General features: G+C 42.2%; 1 protein-coding gene across 1 annotated transcript; it reads right to left on the bottom strand.

Moving 5' to 3' along the window:
* Positions 1-564: 564 nt before the first annotated feature.
* Positions 565-24,596, bottom strand: IL20RA (interleukin 20 receptor subunit alpha). The gene is made up of 7 exons (XM_068410287.1): positions 24,523-24,596; positions 9,704-9,833; positions 7,678-7,856; positions 6,842-7,017; positions 5,087-5,231; positions 4,388-4,527; positions 565-1,799 (listed from the first exon to the last, which is right to left on the bottom strand). Exons 2-7 carry the CDS (start codon positions 9,775-9,777, stop codon positions 858-860), a joined length of 1,656 nt encoding a protein of 551 aa, XP_068266388.1. The 5' UTR covers positions 9,778-9,833; positions 24,523-24,596; the 3' UTR covers positions 565-857.
* Between the last annotated feature and the right edge of the window lie 363 nt (positions 24,597-24,959).

Below are 24,959 nucleotides of genomic sequence, written 5' to 3'. Positions count from 1 at the left end.
GGGTAGACTCCTCTTGTCCGAGCTAGTCACGCCAGCCTGCCATTAAAGTCATTGGAGAAGAACTGACACTTGCAGGACGTGAATCACACAGAAGCTGTACTGCGAGTGTCTAAGGCTGAGTTAGACAAGGCCCATCCAGTAAGATTACAGGTGTCTCACTGAATCTGTTTGTGCCACATTTTCCCCCAGTTTAAAATATGACTAATGCTTGCTTTCTTCTCTCTTATGTCTGTTGAGCCTGTAGGCACATCTGCTAAAAGAATTATTGCTGGCTCTGTATCTGCGCAGCACAATATGGATGGGACCCTGCACCTCACACAAGTCTTTCAAGAGAAATAGGTAAGAACTTCATTAAGTAGAAGAATGTTCATAAAACAGAAACAAAATATATACTGGAATGTCCTTAACTTCCACAAGAGTCAGCTCAAACCATTACATGTAGCAGCAGTGAGATCTATAAAAGACTGCATTGTGTCAAGATATATGAAATAGCCCAGCAAAATGTCATATTGTTGCTTTTTATTTGCTAAAAATAACTGCTTGCAAATACCGATCATTTGTTTTGGTAGAAATTACAATGTGAAAATCCTAACAGCATCCTCTGTAAAAATATATATTTTTAAAAAAGCAGATAATCTCAAAACCATCATATTTTATCTGAGGGGTTTATGATGAGAGTTGAAATCACTTATATCACATCTGGAAACTTATAAATAACGTATCATGAATAAGTTGTTCAACTGTGATAGTTCTGAAAACTTCAATACATTAAGAAGTGTTTGCTCCACTGAGTCCATCGCTCTCTTTGGCAAAGGAAAACAGATTTTGCATTTTAGAATATTTTAGAAAATTACTGTTCAGTCTTCCATTTCTACATGCAGTCCCCATTGTTCCTGGAATTGCAAGAGATACATTTCTTGGTCCTCTGATGATTCATCAGACACCTCTTTCTCATACAGTCTGGACAAAATTCCCTCTTTGTCAGGATCATCACACTTGAATACTCCTTCACACACATGATTTTCAACACTGGACAAGGTAGGAATATACAGTCTTCCAGTGTGAGGATCCCAATCTACTAATATGGTCTGTCTACCCTCTTTCTCCATGAGGCCTTGTGCTACTTTTTCTAGCTGTGGATAGGATGCCTGCCCAGACTTTTCAGTATCCAAGTTCACCAAGTTGATATGGGTCTCACCCAGCAATTCATCAACTGCATCATCAACCATCTTCAAATTAAGTTCCTCTATTTTCTCTCCCAAACAAGGGTCTGTTGCTCTCACCTCAAGTTGAGGGCAATACGGCTGTCCTGTTTTCATATTAATCAAGTCCCCCAAAGCAATCTGTGGCTCACCTAGTAATCCCCCGGGGGCAGAGGTCTTCTCCTTCAAACTGAGGTCTTTTAGTTTCTGACCAGGACTGAAGTCTTCAGCCCTTACATCATGTTCATACTCTACAGTCCCTTCATTTTTCTGTCTCAAAGTATTCTTTGTTCCAGGCTGGCCATAAGATGGCCAGTTCCCAGTTTGGTCCCCTTCCCCTGAAATATCCTCTTCATGTGAAATCTCTTCATGTGAAATATCAAGCAAGTGTTTTGTTTCCAGCACTTCTTTTGAAGGCAAATCCTTCCCTTCGGTGCCATTGTAAACAGTGTAATAATGGGGACTTTTCCTTTCTGACAGATTATTCGATTCCTGAGGTGGCTTGTACTCATCCACATTAACAGTGATAAGGTTGACGACTATTTTTTCACATGGTATGAAAACCATTTCCTTGCATTTGTCAGTGTAGTGCCACACCTGGAAAGCAAAAAATATTTTGATTTCAGTGAAGTATAATAAAAATACCATCATGCTGCTTCTTATACTGTCATATATTTTTAAGATAGGCTAGACCTTATTAGGAAGTTATTTCAATTTAGGGAAGAAGGAAGTTCATCTTATAAGTGTTAATATGCTCCACTTTTTTTTCTATCATCTGAACTAAAACTATATTATGAACAGCTCTAATACCCATTTTCTCATCTTCCCTGCGTCAAAATAATGGTTAGAACAATTTTGTCAAATTCTGGTTTTGTTTCCACCAGCACAAACTCAAGTGACTTTGGAGAAAACATCGAAGTTGTCCTTGGGTCACAGACTACAGAATGCATTCTACTCTCTTTAACCAGTGAAGCAGAAGTGCAGTCAAAACCACATCCCACAAGCACAGAGTCAGGCATCACATTAAGGTATAGCTTACAGAGAATTAAATAATATCAGGTTTCCTTTCAGAGAGGCAGCTATACAGAAGGTTGAAGTGCAGTGTATGGAGCCCACATTGTGCAGTCTGACACAGGCTGCTTTTGTGACTCTGTGATAAATCATCTAGTTAAACAATAGGAATCTTTCTGAAATGAGTAATAATTCTAACAGGAATGAATACTGTTATGAGCAGTCACTAAAGGAAAGTGCAATACAAAAACAACAACCAGAAGCTGCAATTCAGTGCTTTCAAGCTTGAATGGAAGACTAAGACCACTAATCGATGCACCAGATAGTCTGAAATCTCCCTGAGGTCAGAAGTGCTGGACCAAAACAAACTGCTTATTCCACCTCCCCCTGACCACATGTGGTGCCCATGTGGAATAGTCTGTAGTTTGGGCGAGCCAGACAGCATCATTAAAATACCAGGTCTATATTCATTTGTTACCTTAACATCAACTGAATCCAGAGGTGAAGAAATAAAATTGAAGCTTCAAGGTGGTCATAAAAAAGTGCAATGGACATTAAAAGAATCCCCAACATACAAATTATACTTTTATTACAGAAAAAAGTCCTGGAGTTAGAGTTTAGTCTGCTTTTGAGTGGGAATTTTTCACTAAGTAGCCCTTTACATTATTGGACTGTAAAAAGCTCTGTCCTGCTAGCTCTCCAAGGGAGATGAACCCATCTCCCCCTACCATGCCCTGCATCCCAGGATAAAGAATAAAGAATAAGACAGAGAAAGACTTTTTACCAGGGCCTGTAGTGACAACGGGCAACAGTTTTAAACTGAAAGAGGGTAGATTTAGATTAGATATAAGGAAGAAATTCTTTCCTGTGAGGGTGGTGAGACACTGGAACAGGTTGCCCAGAGAAGTTGTGGATGCCCCCTCCCTGGCAGTGTTCAAGACCAGGTTGGATGGGGCTTTGAGCAACCTGGTCTAGTGACAGATGTCCCTGCCCACGGCAGCAGGGTTGGACTAGATGACCTTTGAAGGCCCCTTCCAACCCAAACTGCTCTGTGATTCCATGATTCTGTGATAAAGCTAGTGCCTCATCAGGTGCAGGAGGTGTCTCCGCGCACATCTGAACACACTGCAGCAGCAGGTGTTCTACTCCTTCTGAACCCACAGTCCCTTGGTGAACATTTCTCCTATCAATCACCTCTGTGCTGCTCTAGATTTCTTCAGAAAGACTGGCATGTTGAAACCAACTCCCTTATACCTCCCATCCCACGGTGTCACTGGATTAATATCAAAGTGTTCATTTGTTATTGTAATTGTATGTTTATGTTTGAGCAACTTGTTTAGAGATAACTGTGAGAAAGCTCTGCTGGGCTCATGAGCTAGAAACCAATAGTGTTTCTTAGACTTCATGTGTTCTTTCTAAAAATTAACAAATTTCGCAGCTTTAAGAAACTTGCAAACATTTTTACATAGAAAGTGTATTTGGGTTGTGTAAATAACAGAATGTGTTTGTTGGTACATTTTTATGTGTTAGGAAACAGTGCAGTATTTGAAAGTATTCTTGAAATCCAGATTAAATTATCTGTATGATGCACATCTGCTAAATCATTCACAATCACAATTAAATGGTAAAATGTGGTAATACCCAGCAACAGTCCAAGAAAACATCCATGGGGTTTCTGCACTGCTTAATTATCTTCTCTTCTTGTTTCTAATTTCAACCAGTTAATAACTTCTGTTCACTGAATCTCTACTCTGCTTCTTCCTAGGTCAATTTAGGGAGTGTTGACTTCCTAACAGAACTTGCCTCAGTGCACCTCAGACCTTGCTTATGGCAATGACTCTTCCCAAACCAACAGCTCTGTTCTGATCCTCATTAGCTCTGGTCATCTTTTCAGATCTGTGCATCTTTTTAGACACAGTTGCTAACTTGAGTTATTACTCTGTTTTTCTTGCATTTAATAACCCGCAATCTGATGTTCTTTTCTTGATCTGAGGGTCAGCTAGGGCTTTTGTTTCACAGAATCACAGAATGGTTAAGGGTTGGAAGGGACCTCTGGAGATCATATTTGCAGCTAGCCATGGTTTCCTCCCAGCTGACTTGGAGCCCTGGAAAATGCACAGCCCTCCTGTGAGTGGCAAGGTTGGCAGTGACCTCCTGCAACAGAGAACACTTACCAGGTTTGTTGGATGTTTCTGTTTGCTGACGTGAATATACCTGTGCACACAATAGCATGTCATTGAAATAAAAAGGACAGCAAGCATGACAGGCAGAACATATCCAAATACGATTGTTACAGTCTCATCTGCTGTTTTATCTGTTAACAAAACAAAAGTTTTCATTGTAGTGAGCAACTTTTTAATGTTTTCAGATAGTAACGTGCATTCATCACATTGCTTTTTGGATATGGGATGCAAATGTTTTAGATGATAAACAAGGAATTTGCAGGAAATTTTAAAAAATTACACTTGAGCTACAGGACAATTTTTTATTATTATCTAAATTATAAATAAAATTCTAAAAAGAAGTAACAATCCATCCCTCAGGTTCTCCTGTTGCTAACTTCTGCTCCCTGAGATTGACCCAGCTCTGCGAATCCCAGACCCCATTCAAGGAGAAAAAATATTCTCCATTCACTAAGACACAAAGAATGCAGATTCTTTTCTTCAGGGGTACTGTCGTACCTTCCAGTCAGTAGACCCCAGCTATGTTTTGTTAAAGGCAAAGGTTTTTTTCATCAGTACAATTGCACAGAGAGGGGAGAAACAACGCTAGCTTTTCACTCTCAGAATAGATACATAAAAAACTTACAAACTCAATCACTGTGATTTTTCTAACTTGCATCTTCTTTTTGTAATTTGCCAGCTTACACATACCTTTCAAAGTAGCAATGCAATATTCTTTAGAGAACCCACTGTGCAAAAGTGGTGTGGTGACATATATCTCTGCGCTGACACAATAAGCTGTTCCAGGTTCTAACCAGGGCACAACCAAGGTGTTGTTGCTGACAGCGAAGAACCACTGAAAAACATAAAAAAGGAATTTTTTTTTCCCCTTTAACTCCTCACTTACAGAAAGGTAAAGATATTACGTACAAAATGTGTCACAAGCACACAAATTTTCTGGAAAGAATAATGATACTGTAAGAACAGCCATCTGCATCCTTTTTTTTTCCCCAAATACAATTAGGTCATGTCCTCTCTGAATATTTTATCTTCCATCCAACCATTCTTCTACCACTACTGAACAATTTCATGTTTTATATGAAGTAGGACCATGTACTGCCACTAGCCCACATTCTTGTGCTGATGTTGCAATAGATGATAAAGCATCACTCCAGCCCTGTCCTGGTGCCTAGGCCAATAAAAGGCACAAGGTAGAGTTCCACAAAATCTTTCAAATTGGGATGCTCTGGTAAAGAGAGGAGCCTTAGAATAAGGGGTGTTATGCAGACCTTGGAATCCAAGGTAAAGTAATTGCTCTATGTTAAGTATCTTTATTAAAAAACAACAAAAAAAAAACAAACCAAAAATTTGTATACCTCTAATTGCTAATCTTGGCATTTTAATATTCCCTTTGACAGAAGGTGATCTTTTTGGTGTAAAGTCTCTGTCTCTTTTCAGGAAATTCAGAGAGATTTTCCAGAGAGATCATGTCTGGAGGGCAGGAACAGAAGAATGAATGTTTTTGTAACTGATCACTGAACTCTTCCTCATCTACTCTGTTTATGCTGGGAACTACTACTTGATAATGAAATGTGAATCTGCAGAGACAGACAAATGAAGATGTTCAGATGTGGTGACAAAGGATGTACTTTGTCACGATGTATTGCAAGTACTGCAAGTAGACTGACTGGCTGGGGAGCAGCTCTGCCAAAGAGGACTGGGGACAGGCAGCAAGCTGAACATGAGCCAGCAACGTGCCCTCACAGCAAAGGAGGCCACAGCATCCTGGGCTGTGTTAACAGAAGAAGAGGGAGCAGATGGAGGGAAGGGATTATTCCCCTCCATTCAGCACTCATCAGACCACGTCTAGAATACTGTGACCAGTTTTGTTCCCCCCCAACACAGAAAAGACTGACAAACTGGAATGGGTTTAGTAGAGGACCACTGAGATGGCTGGGGCTGGGGCACTTGCCCTGTGAGGGGAGGCTGGGGGCCTGGAGTTTGTTCCACTTGGGGAAGAAGGGATGGCTTCAGAGGGACCTAGCAGCAGCCCCCAGGATGACCCAGGGAGGTCATCGAGAAGACGGTGCCAGGCTCTTCACATTCACCGCTGAATGGTGGGAGGATGAGTTCAAAAAGAGAGGTTCAGATTGGTTATAAAGAACCACTTTTTCCCTAAGAGGAAAGTCAAGCAGTGGAACAGGTTGTGCAGCCTCCATCCTTGGAGGTTTTCAGGATGCAACTGGACAAACCCTGAGTGACCCAGTCTGAGCTCACAGCTGATCCTGCTTTGAACAGGACTTTGGACTAGAGACCTCCTGAGCATCCTTCCAACCTGAATGATCCTACAATTCCTGTAAGGCTATGAATCATATTCTGATCCTTGGTGTTATGGACAAAGTGCGTTTCAGTAAGCACAGAGCACAGATTTAACAGGTGCAGTTCTACAGCCTTGTCGAAGCTTACCCGCTTCTTTGTTTTTTTGTTGAGGACAGACACGTTGTATTGCAGGCCAGGATACACTTGAAGCAGAGATACGGATTCTCCCTCAGGACTTCTCTTCCACTTCTCAGGAGCAGTCAGAATGATTGAAAGAGATTTCTCAGTAGAAGATACACTTACCATGGGTGGATCAATTTTAGCTGGAAAAATGAGCATGCACAAAAAGCAGTCAAATGCAGCAGAGGCACACTGACTTGACCATGCAGTTTCTTAAAGTGGATAATATTAAATTTTTGTAATGTTTTTGGGAGTCTAAGTAGGACTTCGAACAATTCATTTATATTCATAGAAAATTATTTTGTCAGATAACTAAGAGGATCTTTACAGTGAGAAGGTGAACACCAACTTGGAATTTTGCCTAGGAATTCCTGTGACTTCGCAGGATAAACAACCTTGTAACTCAATTTGCTAAAACAAGCTAAATTACCAGTATGTCCTCAGATTATCTTGCACAGATAAGAGACATTGTGCTCTAGAGTATGATTACTGCTCGGTTTAATAGACCCTTTTAAAAATCAGAGTGGATGTGGCACAGCTTTTATTTGCCTTGAGTAAAGCTTTACCATAGCATAAAAGAGTATTCAGTATATATAAGACCATATATATAACACAAATATATCCAAATTCTAATACAATTATTTCAACTACTGCTGCCAAAAGAATAAATATGAAACAACTGAAAAAAAATCTAACCTCATGTTAAAATTAAAATATCATACTCTATGAAGGCACGTGCAGTCTGAGCACACGGTATTAATCAAGGCCATTGAACGTCTGGCTGTGTGATTAGCTTTCCTTACTGTCTGTAAGAGGGTTGAATCGTGTGGTCTCCATCCAGTCAGAGCACATCCCATTTAGGAAGGCTTTAACGCTCGCGTAGTATTGTTCTTCGTAGTCAGAGGTCTCACTGGAGAGGTCACACCATGTTCTGTTGATATTCCTGCATTCTGGCTTTCTAATCCATTTGCCAACACCGTATCTATATTGAAAAAGAAAGAGAAAGGAGCTGTACAAAAGCTATTACCATGATATTAGTCACCTGATAATATAGCACAGAAACTGATATTAGAGCTGATAAAACAGTTTGCCTTTTTTGCAGAAATCTGCAATTTCAAGGAATTCCCAACTTCAGCTGAGATAAAACACAGATTTCCACAAGTTTTTAATGAAAAATAAATCCAAGTAGGCCCTATCCAGAAGAGGCCATATGGAACTAACCAGGATATTACTGATACCAACCGAAGTCTAGTTTTGCTTACACAGACCAGAGATCTCTTCAACTTCAGTCTCCACAGTTTAAGTTTAAACACAGGATAAGAGAGTCAGGATAACTATTTATGTAGAGACAAAGAGTTCTGTCAGAATGGTCAGTGGCTCATCTTGGTGTACGGAGAGATGATGCTCAGGGTCTCCAAGATGAGTGGACAGGAGACTACACATCACTGACTGTTACTTCTTTTTCTTCTTTAAAAGAAAGACTCCATTGGAATACAATGAACTTTAAAACCCTTCTAGTTGAAAAAGGGGCATATACATGCCATCAACAATGCCTCAGTACTGACCAACTCTTATACACTAGCAGAAGAAATCAAAGTTTCCTTGTAAAATTCCTGCCTGGATTTGCCCAGAAGCTCCTGCTCCTCAAATTCACATTATGCTGACAGGAATTCCCCTTTGTCTGCTAATTAGCAAGGGCATGTGTCAGCTTCTGCATGACTGCAGGACAGTATCACTCACTAGCTCAAGGCCTTGCTCTCCTAGGCAGGTAGAAACACATATGAATATTTTTGTCTTCAGTGTGAAAGATGGCCATACCTATGACTACAGACTCTTCCGTGAACCACCTGACCCTGCAGAGTCAGTGTAGCTAGTGCTTTCTGAGCATTTTACCTTCTACACGATTATCATTCATTCCAGCACCCTCCCCTTTTCTAGGAGGTGGACTATGCTGCTCCTCTGTTAGCAGAGTGAACAAGATCTGGGCAAAAGAGGCTGCAGTCTCTGACGGTAGAAGCAATTCCTTGTTTTTTTTAGTAGCCAGTACAAGTTACAGGAAACTTCTGGAGATCTAAATTTGTTTTAGTGTCATGAAAAAATTACTAGACTGAGGGAAGTGTTCATATTAGAGGTAAAGATTGGGAGCATTACATCATTGATGACTACAGTGCTACACCTATTTATAAGCTAAACTTCCAGCACTGTCCTGCAGAATGACTCAGTGCTCTCTTGGTGGGAATAAAGGAAATGGATTCTGGTCCTCACTCAAATTCCTTGATATCCTACAAAGGTGCAGACCTTGAAAATAGAAGGGCCTGATTCCAATCACACTATTTAGTTTTCTACAATATTTGATAACTTCAGTAGATTTTCTCTAGACTAGAGAAGCTTGAGGCATCAGAAGAAATCTGTGGGAGTTGGGTCTGTTAGAAATGACCAATGAAACACTGCATCCTTTTAATATTCTATTAAATACTACATCTCCATATCTGTTTAAATGTGTACAGAATGCTAATGTGTACAGAATGCTAATCCACAGCACGGTCCTTCTCCGTCGTTCTGTCTCATTTCTCAGGAATGCCCCTGAAAGCTTCCATGTTGCATCCTACACTTCTTTAATATCAAGAAAATCTCCTTATAATTTTTTTAACTGGATCTGAAGTAATCAGTACCGGAAGTAAAAGTTAAAAACCATATTGCTTAAGTCTAACCCACAATTTAGTTCTCCTTTCTTCACTTTTTAGCAGCCCTAGCTTGCATAAAGATTTTTTAAATTATTATTTAAAATGATAAAAGTCAGTGGGGGATAAAATAAACAAGCCAACTTACACTGAATACTTCACCTTGTAGAGTACTCCATCTCCTGTGCCTTCTGGTGCTGACCAGTGAAGGACATTCTTCATGTTTATAGATTCAAAATGGACATTCCTAGGGTTGGGCAAAGAACAATACAACTCTCCTGAGAAAGAAAATAAGAAAGGAACAACATACACTAAGAATCTCCAAATACACATGCTTCCAAGTTAACCAAAAAAGATACTTATTTTTAAGTAAGCCATAAAATTCTACTGCCTTTCTTATCATTAAAAGCACAAGGTTGTTGGCCGTGGAAATTCACGTTTTTCAAAAGTGTCCCTAGCTAGTGCAGTCCCAAATTCCACCTGCATGAATGTGCTTTTTCTCTAGCAAAAATGGCTTTGACATTTATGACAGACATTGGCATGGAAATATCCAGGGACTGGAAGCTAAAGCTAGAAAAGTTTGGCCTAGAAGAGACACGCATTTTTACCACTGTAAAGGTATTTGAATATCAGAACAATTTAACATTGGAAATTGTAAAAATATCCTTGATGCTTCAGTAGAATTCTTGTTGTAGCCAAGCGGACTTCTAAAAATCAAACCAGGTATTTTTAAAAAGACACGTGGAATCTACTGCAAACACAGCTTTACAAACAGAAATACAACTTCACACTGGAGAATCAGACTGGATGATCACAATAGCCCCAGCGTCATTTGATCATCCATGGTGATTCTCCAGAAAGTCAAAAGTGAACACCTACTGTTAGGTCACTCATCTAAGTTGCTGTTCATTGCACCAGCTTTTGAAATGAATAAACAAGCAAGGCTGGGGCTCTTAAGAACCCAGTTCCACGTCTTCCTAATACACACTCCTAATCTAATAAATTTAATGGAGATGCTCACATTGCTAAATTGCTTGCAAAACAGAGGCCTGTGGGCTCAGGAGCAGAATCCCAAGCTCCAAGTTGTGACTCAATCCCCAGCACCTCCTGCCATGAGATCTGCGCCCATGGGAGCAACCCCGAGACCAGCCCTGAAGCTGCAGCTGCTGGAAAGGAGCTTCTCATTGTGAGTGGCCACGAGAGCTTAATGGGGAAGAGAAAAAGTGAATTTGTGGTTCTTCAGGACTTTTCAAAACCCTTTAAGCTCCTCCTCCAGGGATGCAATTCTAGTTCTTAAGATTTAAGAAAAAGAGACAAAGAAAGGGGGAAATAAAGCATATTAACACAAACAGGGGGAACCTTTCTGAATTAATAGTCCTTGACCTTTGTTACTTCCCTAAGCAGACCTTAAGGGTTTTGTGTAGTATATTTCACTATTACCAGAGTAATAGTGTTCGTCCTCCTGTACATGTAACATATAGTTGCTTTTGTAATTAAAAGTCACCACCATTTGCCTGATTAACTTGCTGATTTCTAGCTGTCTTTGAGCCAAACAGTAAAAGCTTTTCTCTTCAATACATTTATTAAAACAATCTCCCTGCAATTCTGTAGAGACCAATTACTTTAAACTGTCTCGGTGGAAACTCTGGGTTTTCCAGGCCTCTAGCTGTATGTTAATGTTCAAAACAAACTCCGGTATATGCCTGCATCTGTATCTTCAGATCATAAAGCTGTTTATGGAAGGTATTGCTAAGGTTGCTCTCTTTTATCTCTAGCAGTTAGCTAGTGTTCAGTGGCTTTCAAGTTTCTTCTAGTCAGAGGACAAGTTCCGTCAGGTACAGTCCTTAGGGCAAGCTTATTTATTTACAAAAAGTATGTAGAAAGTCCCATTTCCTTGAACACTTGGACACAGAAATGCCCAGTGACAGTCATCTTGCAAGAGCTCAAACTATAGACTCAGTTATAATGAAATAAAAAAAGTTTCAGGATGCCCGAGGATGAGAAAGCAGCAGAAAGAGACCTCCGGGAATCTGCCTTACTCTAACATTTACTTCCAAGTGGGAGATACGGAACCTAGAAAATAAAAAGTTTTTATTTCCCCCCAAAATAAATGTCCTCTGCAACTGCTTTAGGTGAAACTAATCCAAATGTAAAGATGAGACTGCCCAACAGAGCGAAGAAAACAGCCTAAAATTTGCAACATCTGTTCAGTAAAATAGAGAAGCTCCTAAACCACTAAAGTGCATGCTACTAAGAAGAACAAACCAAAACCAGCATTACCCAGACTACCAGAAATCATCCATGCATCAAGTTTCATTCTTTGTACCACATCCCAGCACTAAAGTGTATGAGACTTCAGGAAACACATCAACTGCATAATCAACAACCGGGAATAAGAGATTAAAAAAAAAAAAAAAAAATCAGAAGTCACACAATCCTGCCCAAGCCCTGAGAAGGCAACCAGGCAATCCACGTAGAAAGGGAGGGAGGGACTGAGGCACCAACAAACTTTCTGCTGCAGTTCCCAAGTAGGAGGAAATACAAGAAGTATTTTCTTAGATTGCTGGGAATCAAAGCCATAAAAGGCTTCTCAGTAAAAAACAAGGAAAAACTAAAAAGCCCAACAAGGAGAGATTTAAGAATACAAGAGAGTCTGGAGGAGAATACAGTATATACTGCACCATCCAAAAACCTCCAGAGGAAAGACTAAAAACATTCTAGCCCTTACACAGCAGCAAATGAGGAGATTTGTCTCTGGTAACTTGGGCTCTGAGCAAGGCATGTACTTTGCAGTGGTTATAAAGAGCAGAGGAAGATAAACTCTTCCATAGGTTGGTTCATCGCTCTAGTTAGGATGGACCAGACTGGGTGCACCTCTCTCCCTCCAGTGGAGATGGCGGTCAAGCCCATCAGCCTTGATCTCTGCTTTCTCTGCAGTTAAACTTACCAGAGATGCATCTCGTCCAGGGAGGAGTGGCAGGGAATGCTGTAAGCCTTTACATGAGAAAGACAATCCATCCTCCATGTCCACCATAAACAAGGAGGAAAACTAACGGAGTTCAGTTTCAACAAGAAAGGAGGCATTGGGAGTAACCCCTTGTGGGAAGAGGAGAGACATGTGAGGATGGGTCACCTGGGAGGGTTGCTGGATCTTTTGAAGGGCAAATTAGAGAAACACCTGCCAGAAATGACACAAATTTAGCTGATTCTCCCTAGGGGTAGTGGGATGGTCTGGGTGATCCCTTAAGGCCACTGCCAGCCCCATTTTGATAGGCCTTCTTATACTATCTGATAAATCTGGCTTCGCACTGTGTAGTAATAAATTTGGCAGGGGTACTGCTGAATCAGGTACAGGACAGCTAAAAACGTCCCTAACAGCTCACTTGTCACACCTTTTGTCTTGAAAGATTTTTAAAATGTGTACTGCTGATCAGGCTAATCCACAGTCACTGAATTGAACTGGCTGGAGGCAGCCAGCTCATCACAGACAAAGGAAATTACTTCCATTGGTTTTCTGAATAGTTTTTGTTTGCCTGTACCTTTCGACATTTGTCCATCCTTGCATAAAAACATTTATATTCCTTGAGCACATTTTTAAAGTAGCACGAGTCATGCATTTGTCTGTTACACTAAAACATTTTTAAAGTAGTAACCTGTAAAAGTGGTTTTTTGTTGATTTTTTTTTTTTTAAATTTCCCTCCTCCCAGTGTGGTTTCTGCTGTGGTAAATGAAGTTTCAAAACAGAAACACTGACTGCAGCAAATGAGCCAATCTAAGCACACAGAACCCGCAGACTGTATCTTTACAGGATCTAAAGCATTACAACACTGCCAGCGTGCTCCCACCTGCCCCCAGCTCAGTGTGATTTGGAAGGCAGAGCGACCGAGACCGTTAACTTTCCATTTGCTGCAAAAGCAGAGATTTGATTTCTGTTTCTGATCTTGCCCCTTTAGTAAAGGCTTCTGTTTGCCCTTACAACAAATCATGCAAGTTTTTTATTCCTCAGTTATGCATCTGTAAAACAAGAATAAAACTGCCATACTGACCTATTTCTCCAGGAAGAGTTAAGAATAAAATCGTTCATGTCTATTGGATGCTCAATAGTATCAGGAGGCACGTGTAGGAAACAGATCATACATAGAGCTTGTACTTTCCATGGTTATCGGTCAGGAAAGGACTCAAGTATGTGCATCAGCTGCTTATGTCAGTATCTTGTCTTTAAACACAGTATACCCAGTTATATTCTGATTTTACTTCCATTAACTGGGATTAATGGCATGGGTGTCACATGGAATATTTTCAGTTCGTACTGGCCTACGTGTGAGCAGAAATCAGTCATACGTGTTGCTTTGCTAGGTTTAGTCTGTCTCATCGATAGTCTGCAATGGCTGTCATCACTTCCCAGTATCACCAAGTCACTTTATTTACTTCTTGCATGGAAAAACCTGGAGCCCTTATTACTGTCTTTGGAAATGCTGTAAATCAAATCTTGAGTAATATCATTCTTTACATCTTCATGACTCTGCACACCTGGACTGGAAAGAAAGGAATAATAACGGGCTTGCAAACTTCACCACAACAAAAAGCCAAGTCCTGATCTTAGAATAAGCTATTGCGAGATTCTCCAAAATAGACATGACAGCCTGAAAACACCTTCACATGTGAGCGAAAAAACCCACTGACGTCAGTGAGATTATTCACATGAGTAAAAGACTGCATGGCAGGTGCCTCATCTTCTCTTTGCGAGAGCGCGGGCTGGTTTAAAAACGCGGTCAGTTTTTAATTGCGTGGAGCTCCCTGCCAGGCATGTGCCTTGCTTGAGTTAGTACTATTCAAAACTTAGTTTTCCATATCTATCTATCTATCCACACATGCATACACACATATACACAAATACAAACACACATAATTTCTGTGTTACAGCTATTATCCATTCAGTGTATCTGCTTTTTATCTGCTAGGAGGCACCACTGCCTAACTCTGTGACAAGCAGCTGTGTTTGATCCCAATGCTGCAGAACAAATACAGCTGCAACCACTTGTGCCCTCTCACTATGAACAGATCTGTTAACTTTTTACTTGAGTTAGGTAACCTAGCCACTGCAAAGTGTAAAAATACACAAATACATAAAAATATAGATTTTTTTTTTTTTCTGTACACTGGCTGTAGTTCTGGGGTGGGGAGAAGGCAGAGGACCCACCGAAAGCTGACCTGTTGGCACAGAAATGCCACCTGTGTTAGTACTGTTGTTGACCGTGCCGCTCTCAAGCAGAGCGATCATCTGCTCTATTTTACTGTGGCATGGCTACGAGGGTGCAAACACCAAATTATCCAATAAAATAAAACAACAAAGAAGGTCACAGGGCTTCTCTAGACAACTGTAAGATACAAGTTAAACCAGTGAGTGATGTGGAAAGCATTAAGACAGAAAGGTGAGCCTTACTGCAACACAGCTTTTCCCAATAGCCACAGCAGTAAAACCTAGGGACTCCTCCCCACAATCACCTCAGAATTTAAACAAGGAACTCCTTTTCTGACAACAGCAGAGACTTTGGCTTCAATTACTGTTGTATTTTCTTCTATGAAAGTGGCCCTTGGGAGCACCTCTGATGGAAGTGGCTCCTTTGGGCTGGGCACCGAATTTACAAGCAATGCTGTAGGCACTCCCTGTGCCTCACCATTTGCAGGTGCTACTTCAAGGGCACGGATCTAATCCACACCTCGGATGCTCACACACGTCGGTGAGCAGGCAGCCTCTCAAACAGCCCCAGTCGCTGATTCACCCTTTCCCACTGGGAGCTTAGACCCACCAGGGAAGCATCAAGCAATTTAGGAGCAATCTAGGACACCAAACACCAAACATTTGCTTCTGGTGAGGCCATAAGTCACCGCCCTTTCTTTAATCTTTCTGTTCAGCTTTGGGCGACTTTCACTGAACTCCTGTGAAACCTTGCTTGCTCTTTCTATGCTGCTGCTTTTAATTTTTAAAGGAATTTTTGCTCTCTTTTCTTCCTCCAGTTCATCTGTTCCAAGGGTTATGTTGTTCTCAGTGAAAAATATTCCCTCAAATGCATAGCTAAGCATAACATAAAAATGGTCATACTCAGTCAGAACAAATGCCCATTTAGCATCGTGTTCGGTGGCACTCGCTAGCAGAGGGTTGGGGCTGTCTTTTCTGGCACATCTGCAGCCTCAAGCAAGCTGGCACTGGCCATGCAGGAATGCAAGGGAGTAAATCAAGTGGTAAACAGGGGAACCAAGCCAAAATTGGAGATGAGAAGTTACAGAGAGGAAGGGAAACCCAGCAAAGCCAGGAATACACGCTAGCAAGTGTCATTACCTGCTATTAGTCATCTTAGCAACAATTTAAACAAATGAGTTAACTTTTTTTAAATTAAGTGGGCTTGAAAGTTTTTCTCTGTGCTGATTCTTTTAGACTCAAGCTCAACAGGCGGGATAACGAGGAGGAGGAGTAGTCATTACAGCTTAGCTGCCTTTCTCCTGGTGGATTGCTGGAGCTCTGGGACCACTGCGTATGAAGCCGGGCTAGCAAAACCCTTTGACTCAAGTGGCGCTGGTGGGAATGTGGGGAGGAGCACGGAGGTGATTTCCTGTTCGAGTCATAACAGTGCACGAGAGCTAACCACAAAGCACACTCTTGCCCTCCCAGAACACAGCCCGTCACTCCCTGTTCAGAAGGGGCACAGGGGAGAGAAAGATGGGGACAGAAACAGAGTCATAAGACTAAATGTAACCCAGGCGGTGGAGCAGACAGAAAAGCATGAGAAAAGAGGTGGGGAAACGTGAGAGAAGGACAAGAGTGGGGCACGCGAGGTTTGTTTTTTGAAGAATTAGGCAGGCTGCCATTGGAAACAGGTGAGGCCCTGGAGGTCATGTGCGGAAAGACTGTGAGTGGAAATACAGCCCGAATGGGAGAGATGCAGAAGGGGAACTGAAGCTGCGGCTTGCCCTGACATGCTCTCCTCCTCCGTGTGAAGCCTTGCATTTATTTATCCAAACTACATCCTAACTTATAAAAACACCCCTCCAGAGAATATTGGTCAAAGAACATTTCAGACTCAGAAAGACACAGCTTCAGAAAGGAGAAGAAAGTCTTCCCAGTCCATCCACGGCTTGCTAGGAGACAGCTGGAGAGGGCCATGGCAGCTGACAACCATTCTTTTTTGCTAACTTGCATGACAGAAATGAAATAAGCTGAATTTTCTTCCCACTGTGTCGAAGGTTTGCAAGTGTAAGAGTAGAGCTTGTACTACCTAACCATGCCCTGCTGCAAAAACTTTCTTTGATGCACTCCAACAGGAGAAAGTTATTGACGGTATGTTTTGTATTAATTCTGAGTGATCAATACTGGCCTGAAACAAGGTGAGTGAAATTCAAGGTGTGCTTGTCTAAAATCACTTACAACCCCTCCAAGGCTTTCAGAGTCATAATCCATCAGAGGTGTTCTGTGTGGAGTTTTTCTTTTTAACCTATCAAATTGAATGAGTTTTTGTTAAGTTTGGAATGAAAAAAATATTTTTTGTCAAAAAGAACTAAATTAATTTTAAAAGTCCACTGTTGACACAATTTCATGACACAATAGCTGCTTTTAAAAACAGATGTTCTAAAGTCATATAAAATATTAAAAATAGCCCAACTGTCTACCATTTAATTTTGAGGATTTTCCTTTCTCCCTAAAACTTATTTAGCATTACCAATTTGTTACTATGTAGACCAACCAGGACCCAACAGCCAAGAAAATGAAAGCTCAGTTAGAATACCTCTGACATCTTACATTTGTTTTTCACAATTCCTAACAGTTAAGTGAGATTTCTGCTTGAAATGTAAAAATTATGCTGTGTGACAGTTACCAGCCGAATCCTGATACACCACATTTTGGAACACTCCTAATCCATCCTTACATAAAATATCTATTTTTTCCACATAAACTGAGCAAAAATTAGTTTTGGCTTTCATCATTCAGTGCTGGCTAATATCTGTTAAGCAACAACAGTCCAATTAGAACGGACAGCATTACATTCATTGCCTAATAGGTGTCGCTCCTTGCTCTCTGACCTATTGATGGCTCATCTAGAGAAGGGATTTTGCTTTTCTTGGAGTCCAAATTAATTTAATTAGTGAAATCCCCTCTTCTGAATCCCCATTTCCCCGTTGGAAATTGAGTGTGGTGTCAATGGAGGATGAGCACTTGCCTTCATTTCTGAGGGAAAGGCAATCATAAGATGCAACTCAAACACCACCTTCTGCATCCAAGATCTGAGAGGAAGGACCAACACTCTAGCAAGCTTTCAATGCCTCATCTCTTGCAGGCAATCAAGATGGGGTCACACAGCCACCCCTGTCCGAACGACCATAAATGGCCTATTTCCAGTCCCCAGCCAGTGCTTGCAAATGGCAAGAGGCAACTTCAAGTTCACCCTGTGGAACAGCCAGCACGGCTCTAGGTTTAATCTCTCGCATGGTGCTGGAGACCAACCAGCGATACCCCAGCAGACGTGAGGCAGCCTGCTGAGAATCTCTACTACTTGAAGCACTCGCAGAATTATTTTTCCCTCTTCTGCCTCACATTTACACTTCTCCTCACAGATGATCAAGGACATAAGTGCCTCTTGAAAGCAACTGCCTGTAGAGAACTTGCAAGAAATTAAGGTGTCCTGGGGTACCCACCCATTTCTGTTGGTCTCCTGTCAGGTGCAAGCTGGTGTGTTTTGAGGCACCATATGACTGTTCAGTGTCCCACAGTAATTTCAGATGTGAACAAGTCGGTATCTAATTATAGGTATAGCAGAATTTTTACCATCTTTCCTGTACTCAGCAGGCATTTTTTGTTAAAACCACCAGTCATGATTTTTAGACTCATTTACCCGCCTACAGATTTAAAGTGATTTTGCTGTACAGAGGAAGTTATTCAGCATAATCATTTACGTCTTTTACACGTAAGTTATGAAAGACTGCCTCTTTGGCAGTTAAATGGAGTTAAAGGTGGTAACACGCACAGCTGGATCCAAGGGACAGTGTGGTGCTGCTGACATTCAAGGCAACAGCCAACACACTTTGATGAGCTCAGGAGAAGCGTGACCACTGCCTGGGCTCATGGACAGGCTAGCTCTCGGTCACGTCTGAGCTACTGCAAGTTGATTTAGACTCAGACACAGAAGTAGACCTGTTCAGCCCTCTGTCTGCTGCCTTCTTACAGTGGGAAAAAGCCCTGTCAGCACTTACACGTGCCTCAGTCAGTTTTCAGTGTTTCTGAGCCACATCCTGTACTATTCTGACTACAGTACCCCCCAAGAGCACGATATTGATGTACTTTCAGAAAAGACAAGGAAAGCCAAGAGAAGTGAAGTCTTGGGCAAAGCAGATGCAATAATAAATACTAGCTCAACTGCTCCCTCCAGCCTTTAAGAAACCAGCAGGAAATAAATTAACCCCTTTCATCTAAGAGCTGTAATATCCACTCGTGTGTTTTTATGCACAGAGTGTGATTCAGCTCAAACGCATAAGTCTTCGTAAGAGCGTGTAAGGTCCTTGCACTTCCTGAAGCAACATTATTCTTCTCTTACTTCTCTTTGGACACATTCCTATTCCCATCCCAGAAATTTGAGTGGAAAATGGAAGGCTCAAAAATAGCTGAGCTATATCAGGTGAAATTTAACTTAAGATGCTTGGGTATAAAGAAGGGAAGAAGGAACTACAGTCTTCCTCTTGTCCCTTTATTGACCTTAAAACACTCTCCCAGGCAGGCAGGACAAGTCACCTGTTTTCCATGAGAAAGAGAGAGAGTTTATTTAATCTCTTCATATGTAAACTATTACATACCTCTAGTCCTACAACTTGTTTCCATTTCTCTCTGATTTATCCAGTTTTACTCTACTTTTTTCAAGACAGGACGAGCAGTGGATAAAAACCTGCAAGTTACTGGTACCCCAAGTATAAAGCACACAGAGACCTGTAAATCTTTTAAACACAGCTCTCTAATAAAATCTCATTTTTGTCTGGAGGTAGGCCTGGCTTCCAGAATTCAGGCTCTTGCAAAGCTAAGCTTCTTAAAATATGGGAGCTCTTGTTTGGCTCATAAAGGGTGATTTTTCTCTCTCTTAGCTATTAATCCTGTAGTTGTAGATAATCAACACCACTTCTTGGAGAGAAATCAATCAGCACAAATCAATCTGTACAAGCCACAACTATAAAAACAAACATAAACTGGAACCACATACGCACAAATGACTTGAGCAATCCTAACCACTCGCTTCTCTTGGAATTAAGACTATAAAGGCCACTAAGGTTATCAGCTAGAATGGTGAACCTGAATGTTTGCATGGGGAACTGCAATGCACATCTAAATTTTGGACTTTAATCACAAATCCCAACGGCATTCACAGTTTCTCTATAGAATGAACTACCTCCTTTAACCATTTCCATTCCTAATTAACAGGCAATAAGAATTTGCCAAGTTGTGGAAACCACAAGCAAAGCCAACCGCCAGAGCACAGACTGCAGCACTGTCCCAAACAGCCTGGTGTGAGATTGGAAGTTGGAGATGAGAAGATAAGGATGAGCTGTTTGACTATATGAACACGACACTCCTTCTTCATATACTGTAGTTCTCCTTAACGCCAATATCTCTTTTTATTTATTACTATGTTACATGCATTCTTCTCTCCTTCATGCTGGCAGAGAGCCAGGAAATATGACATAAAAACACAAGCTCAGCCTTCCCATTTACTTTGACTCTTATTACTGAAGCTTAATGCCCTCTCCAGTAAACAGATTATCACCACCACAAATGCAGTTCAATCCTGCTGAGTATACAGACATATACTAGATAATACAAAATACTACATGCACAAAATTATCAAGTTTTCTGAGGGTTCAAAAATCATTATTTACAACATTTACAATATTTTTTGTAATATGGTAAATTTTCTGCTTTTCTCATCTCTACTGTTGCATGAACATATTTTTTCCTCTTTGAATCATTTAGCTAATCAAAGAAGACAATTTTCTGTGAGTTCTTACTGTGTTTGGGTAACGTACAGCCATCACTTCAAGTGCAATCTATAAACTTCCCAGGACACAGACATCACGGAGTATATCCACTGGGCAATTAGCCTATTTATTACGTGCCCACTGCATGCCTTATATATGAAATAATCTGACGTTTCAGTACACTGTTTAATACTTTAGCTAATACTTACTGGCTGTGTCAGCGCAACAGATCAGCCTCTTCTCAGATCCAAAATGTACCTTAAATTACCTTGTGCCAATACCTAAACATCTCAGCACTGTTCAACTTCGAACCAAGCATTTCACTTTTGTCCTTCACAAATTATGACTGGTACTCAAAGACCGTGTATTCATGCAGGAATAAAAGTGGTTGTTCAGGCTTTGTTTCTATCAAAATAAGCTGAGCAAATCACTTCTGCTGTCCCAGTTTTTGGGGGGAGTGAATTGCAAACAGAAGTCTCTCCTCTTCTCTTGAATCCAGGATCAGCATCCACACAGGGACTTTAAGTTTTTAAGGCACTGCATGTATGCTGACATCAGGAAGCCTTCTCAAGGATAGCTGTGGGTATGTGAGAAGGAAAGGACGTGGATTATTAGCACTGGAATACTGCCTTCTGGATGGTTTTAACATGATAAAATATGCCTGGGCATCCATGTGGTCCCTGAACTCCAGCTCTATGGCTTAACTGCAAAGCCCACACCACGACCCTTTTTATCCTTTTATTCTGTATTTCCCAGAACAACATCTTGATCAAAAGGGATGTTTTGTACATTTCAGCGCTCTAGAAACTATGAAAGAAAACATACTGAAATTTGCTTAAAGGGAGGCCTGAAGCTGCTTCTCAAAATGTAGATCTATTTATTAGTAAAAATATTATAAAGTGGAAGATGAAAGACAAGTAAATTAAATCAGGTGTGTCAATACAGACCAAGAACTATTAGAAACCATTAAAAGGGGGAAGCTCTCAAGGTCCCATCATAAGAAACATAGTTGATATAGTCACATACCAACTCCAGTAGGATCTAAGGCTATGTCTATGTTAGCGAGTAATGCAACCCAATACGAGCAGGTCTGTTACATGAAAATGTTGGTATTGAGAAAATCTTGCCTACAGTATACACATTTCAGTTTTTTTCTTTCTAACATTGGACTAGCTCTACTTGCATTAAATATGCTGATGGAGCACATCTTCCAGGGCAGCTTCATCCAGAAGAAATCCAGTTCCAAGACTGTGTCACAATACAGACAAAAGCACAGTAAGTGAAATGACTGAGAGATTTGCTTCAACTTCACATGCCTTACCTGAACAAAAATAGTAAGCATGCGTTAATATATCAAAAAGCTTCTATTTTTGCAGTACAGCATTCAGGCTCACTTCCCTTTCCTCAGAGTAAGTATATATTGTAGTATCTGTTGCATTCTTTTTTTCTGTATAGATCTACAAAGGAGAGACTGGACTCTATGGGCTAGAAATTTAAAGGTTTCTCTAATTTCAGAATAATGAGGTTAGGGGAATCTCCACTAGGAGTATGGGGAAGGATTTAAGATGGAGCTTGGTAAATTAATAGATTAAGAGTCTACTACATGCAGAATTCAGGAGGTTCCTTCCTATCCTTATGAGTTGCGTGCAAAAATTGCTAAACTCTCTCATGCAGTAAAGAAGAACATGCTACATTTCTTGATCCTGTTGATTAAACAATGAATTTTCCATTTTTTCACATTTGCTTTTCCATTTTGCATTTTCTGTGCCTTTTCATTTGTTCTAGGGTACAGATTTTTAAACAGAGAGTGAAACACCAATTTACAAAAATCCCACGGGAGTGCAGTGGCAAGTAAAATTTTTGTCCTGTGCAAAACCAGGTAATGCTCAGAGAGCCTGTAAGAATAAGATTGTACCCAGTAACACACCACAGTGACAACAAAAGGTGTTTTGCAAAGGTTCAACTATAAATCAGTATTTAAACGCTGCTGCCACAGAATTCAGAAAGGAACTCAACAGGAGAACCCAAAGGGATGGGCACAGCACAGATCCCATAAGACGTGAGAGCTCAAGTCTGTGAAGTGCTGCTGTAAAACTGCTTTCCATGGCACTTGGCCTCCTGTACAGTCTGTTCTTATTCCTGCATCAGATCAAGCCCTCAGGACAACTGCAGTATTTTCAGGACTGCATCTGTGTGCAACTGGCAACCCAGGCTGCTTCTGCTGGAAGAAGGTACCCAAAAGAGACTCTTCTACCTATCACTTCACTTAGAGAAAAAGCAGGAGCACTGCTATGACAATTCCGCACCTCATGTAATTTTCTCCATTATTAGCAAAATACTGCTACGCTGAATTAAAACAACTTTTACTGTCTCACGCTGAAGAGGTGAAAATGGAAGCTCTAAGCCTTTAGTGAAAGGCACAGTTTTCCCTTCCGTGCTGCTATTGCTGCCAACAAAAACCTGAAATTATGTCCAGCTAAACCTCAGGGACATGCAAATAGATTCCCTTCTCCCTTGAAGGACCATTAAACAAAACAAACATAACTCCCCTGATATTTTTCTAAACCTTCTTTGGAAGCAAACCCAGTATTAATCAAATTTAAATCTTTTTTTTTTTTTAAAGGGCAACTGAATGCCAGTTATACAGATTTTCCAAAACACTTGCACTGATGACAGCGGACTTAAATAAGATGAAAACGATGTGGTCAGTTTTCTAAAAAGAAGCTGACATTGGTACCTCTGAAAGCCACTTAAAATCACTGATGCATAACGGAGTAGTCTGTCAAAAGAGTTAACGGTGACATGGTACTTAGTTCTACTCAAGAGCATTGAGGATATGAAGAACAGTCCTTACTACCATCCAGCTCTTGCTGGATCTGGAAGTTTTCCTGTGGATTTAAATGGAAGCAGACTCTGTCCTCATGCACTTGGTTTTGCAGGCAACGTTTCCAGCAGAGAACAAGAGCACGAAGACAGAGCAGGTTTCTCAGAAGATCTGTTAATCTCTGCAGTGCTTTGCCCAGATTTATACTTGAGGCACATAAAAAAAGAAATGGTGTGTTACGTTTTTATCAGCAGCAGGGGACCCACCATGCACACATATTCAACAGCTACGGTTTACAAGCTCATTCCCACTTGGTAACATCATTGCTCGTGCCCTGGACCGTTTGCTGTTAGAGCAGCTCCCACAGCTCACTCCAGCTGCCACCTTTCCTGCTCCCTCTGTCTCCTTGTGCTGGGATGTGTGGCTGTCACCGGAGGAGTGCTCTGGTCTACAGTTGGGAAAAAGGAATTGGAGCCACTCGGGACGCTGGCATATGAGCGGCAGATCTCTGCCAAAAACCCACCCTGCCTTTTGTTTTAATCTGTCTCTTGACTGCTCAGGTAGGACTCCTGGGTCTGGTGACTGTCAAGCACAAAGGAAGATACAAACGCCAAAGACATTTGGGGAATTACCGCGAAGCATGTAACAAGGACTATCTCAAGAGCACGCTATCCACTTACAGCTGAAAGTAAATTAACATACAGCCTGTAAAACCTAATTCCAGCATAACTATGGAGAAAAGAAAAAGATGAAGCAACATCACAGAAATACCCAGTCCTCTTCTCCCAGACAAGTACCAGAGGCCAGAAACACGGACATTAAATACCGGCACAGCTACCTAACGCGAGCCGCACTCGGCGCCCCAGCCCCGGCCCCGCCGCCGCCGGCAGAAGCCGCCCCCCGGGCCGCCTGCGCGGCTCCGGCCGGCCGCAGGCAGAGGGAGCACGGCAGCACGGCGGCGCGGCCCGGCCCGGCCCGGCACGGCCGGCGTGCCAGGATAAGCGGGCGCGGAGACGACCCCGGGGACCCGCGGCGCAGGGGGCCCGGCTCCCACCCCCAGCCCGGGGAGGGACGCGCATCCCCCGCGGTGCCGGGTCCGGGGTGCAGCGGGGGCGGGCAGCGCCGCCACCTACCTGTGGGGGCCGCGGGGGGCGGCGGCAGGAGCAGCAGCAGCACCAGCAGCAACCAGGCCGCCCCCCGCCCCGGCTGGCCGGCGCCCATGCGCGCTCACATCCCCCGGCCCGCGGGCGCCCCGGCTGCCCCGCGCAGCCGCCGCGCAGGTGGCGGGAGGCGAGCGCGGCGGGCGGGGCGCGCAGCGCAGCGCAGGGGAGGAGGAGCCGGGTGGGCAGCGCTGCGCTGCGCGGGGGCGGAGGTGTTCCCGCGGGGTCCGTGGAGGCAGGCGGGGGGACTGCGGGGCTGCGCGGGGGGCTGCGCGGGGGCTGCGGGTCCCGCCCGGGCGGGTGGCGGTGCCGCCGGCCCCGTCTTCCCGCCGTGGTGCCGTCTCCAAGGCGCGGGTTGTCTTCTGCTGCACCCCCCCGTGCTTTCACTGAGGAGTAACCCTCCCTCGAAG

Source organism: Nyctibius grandis, chromosome 1 (genome assembly GCF_013368605.1).
Source record: "Nyctibius grandis isolate bNycGra1 chromosome 1, bNycGra1.pri, whole genome shotgun sequence".
NCBI classification, from domain to species: domain Eukaryota; kingdom Metazoa; phylum Chordata; class Aves; order Nyctibiiformes; family Nyctibiidae; genus Nyctibius; species Nyctibius grandis.
Note: the sequence above shows the minus strand (reverse complement) of the source record. Positions and strands in the feature narration are given on the sequence as shown.

Excerpts from the sequence above, each read along its gene's own strand:
- IL20RA (XM_068410287.1), bottom strand. The coding sequence starts at position 9,777 with ATGAAGAATGTCCTTCACTGGTCAGCACCAGAAGGCACAGGAGATGGA. Across the intron at positions 5,232-6,841 it reads ACAAAAAAACAAAGAAGCGG|TGGTTCTTCGCTGTCAGCAA; the intron begins GTAAGCTTCGAC and ends TATGTTTTTCAG. Across the intron at positions 4,528-5,086 it reads TTGCATTGCTACTTTGAAAG|ATAAAACAGCAGATGAGACT; the intron begins GTATGTGTAAGC and ends TTTTGTTAACAG.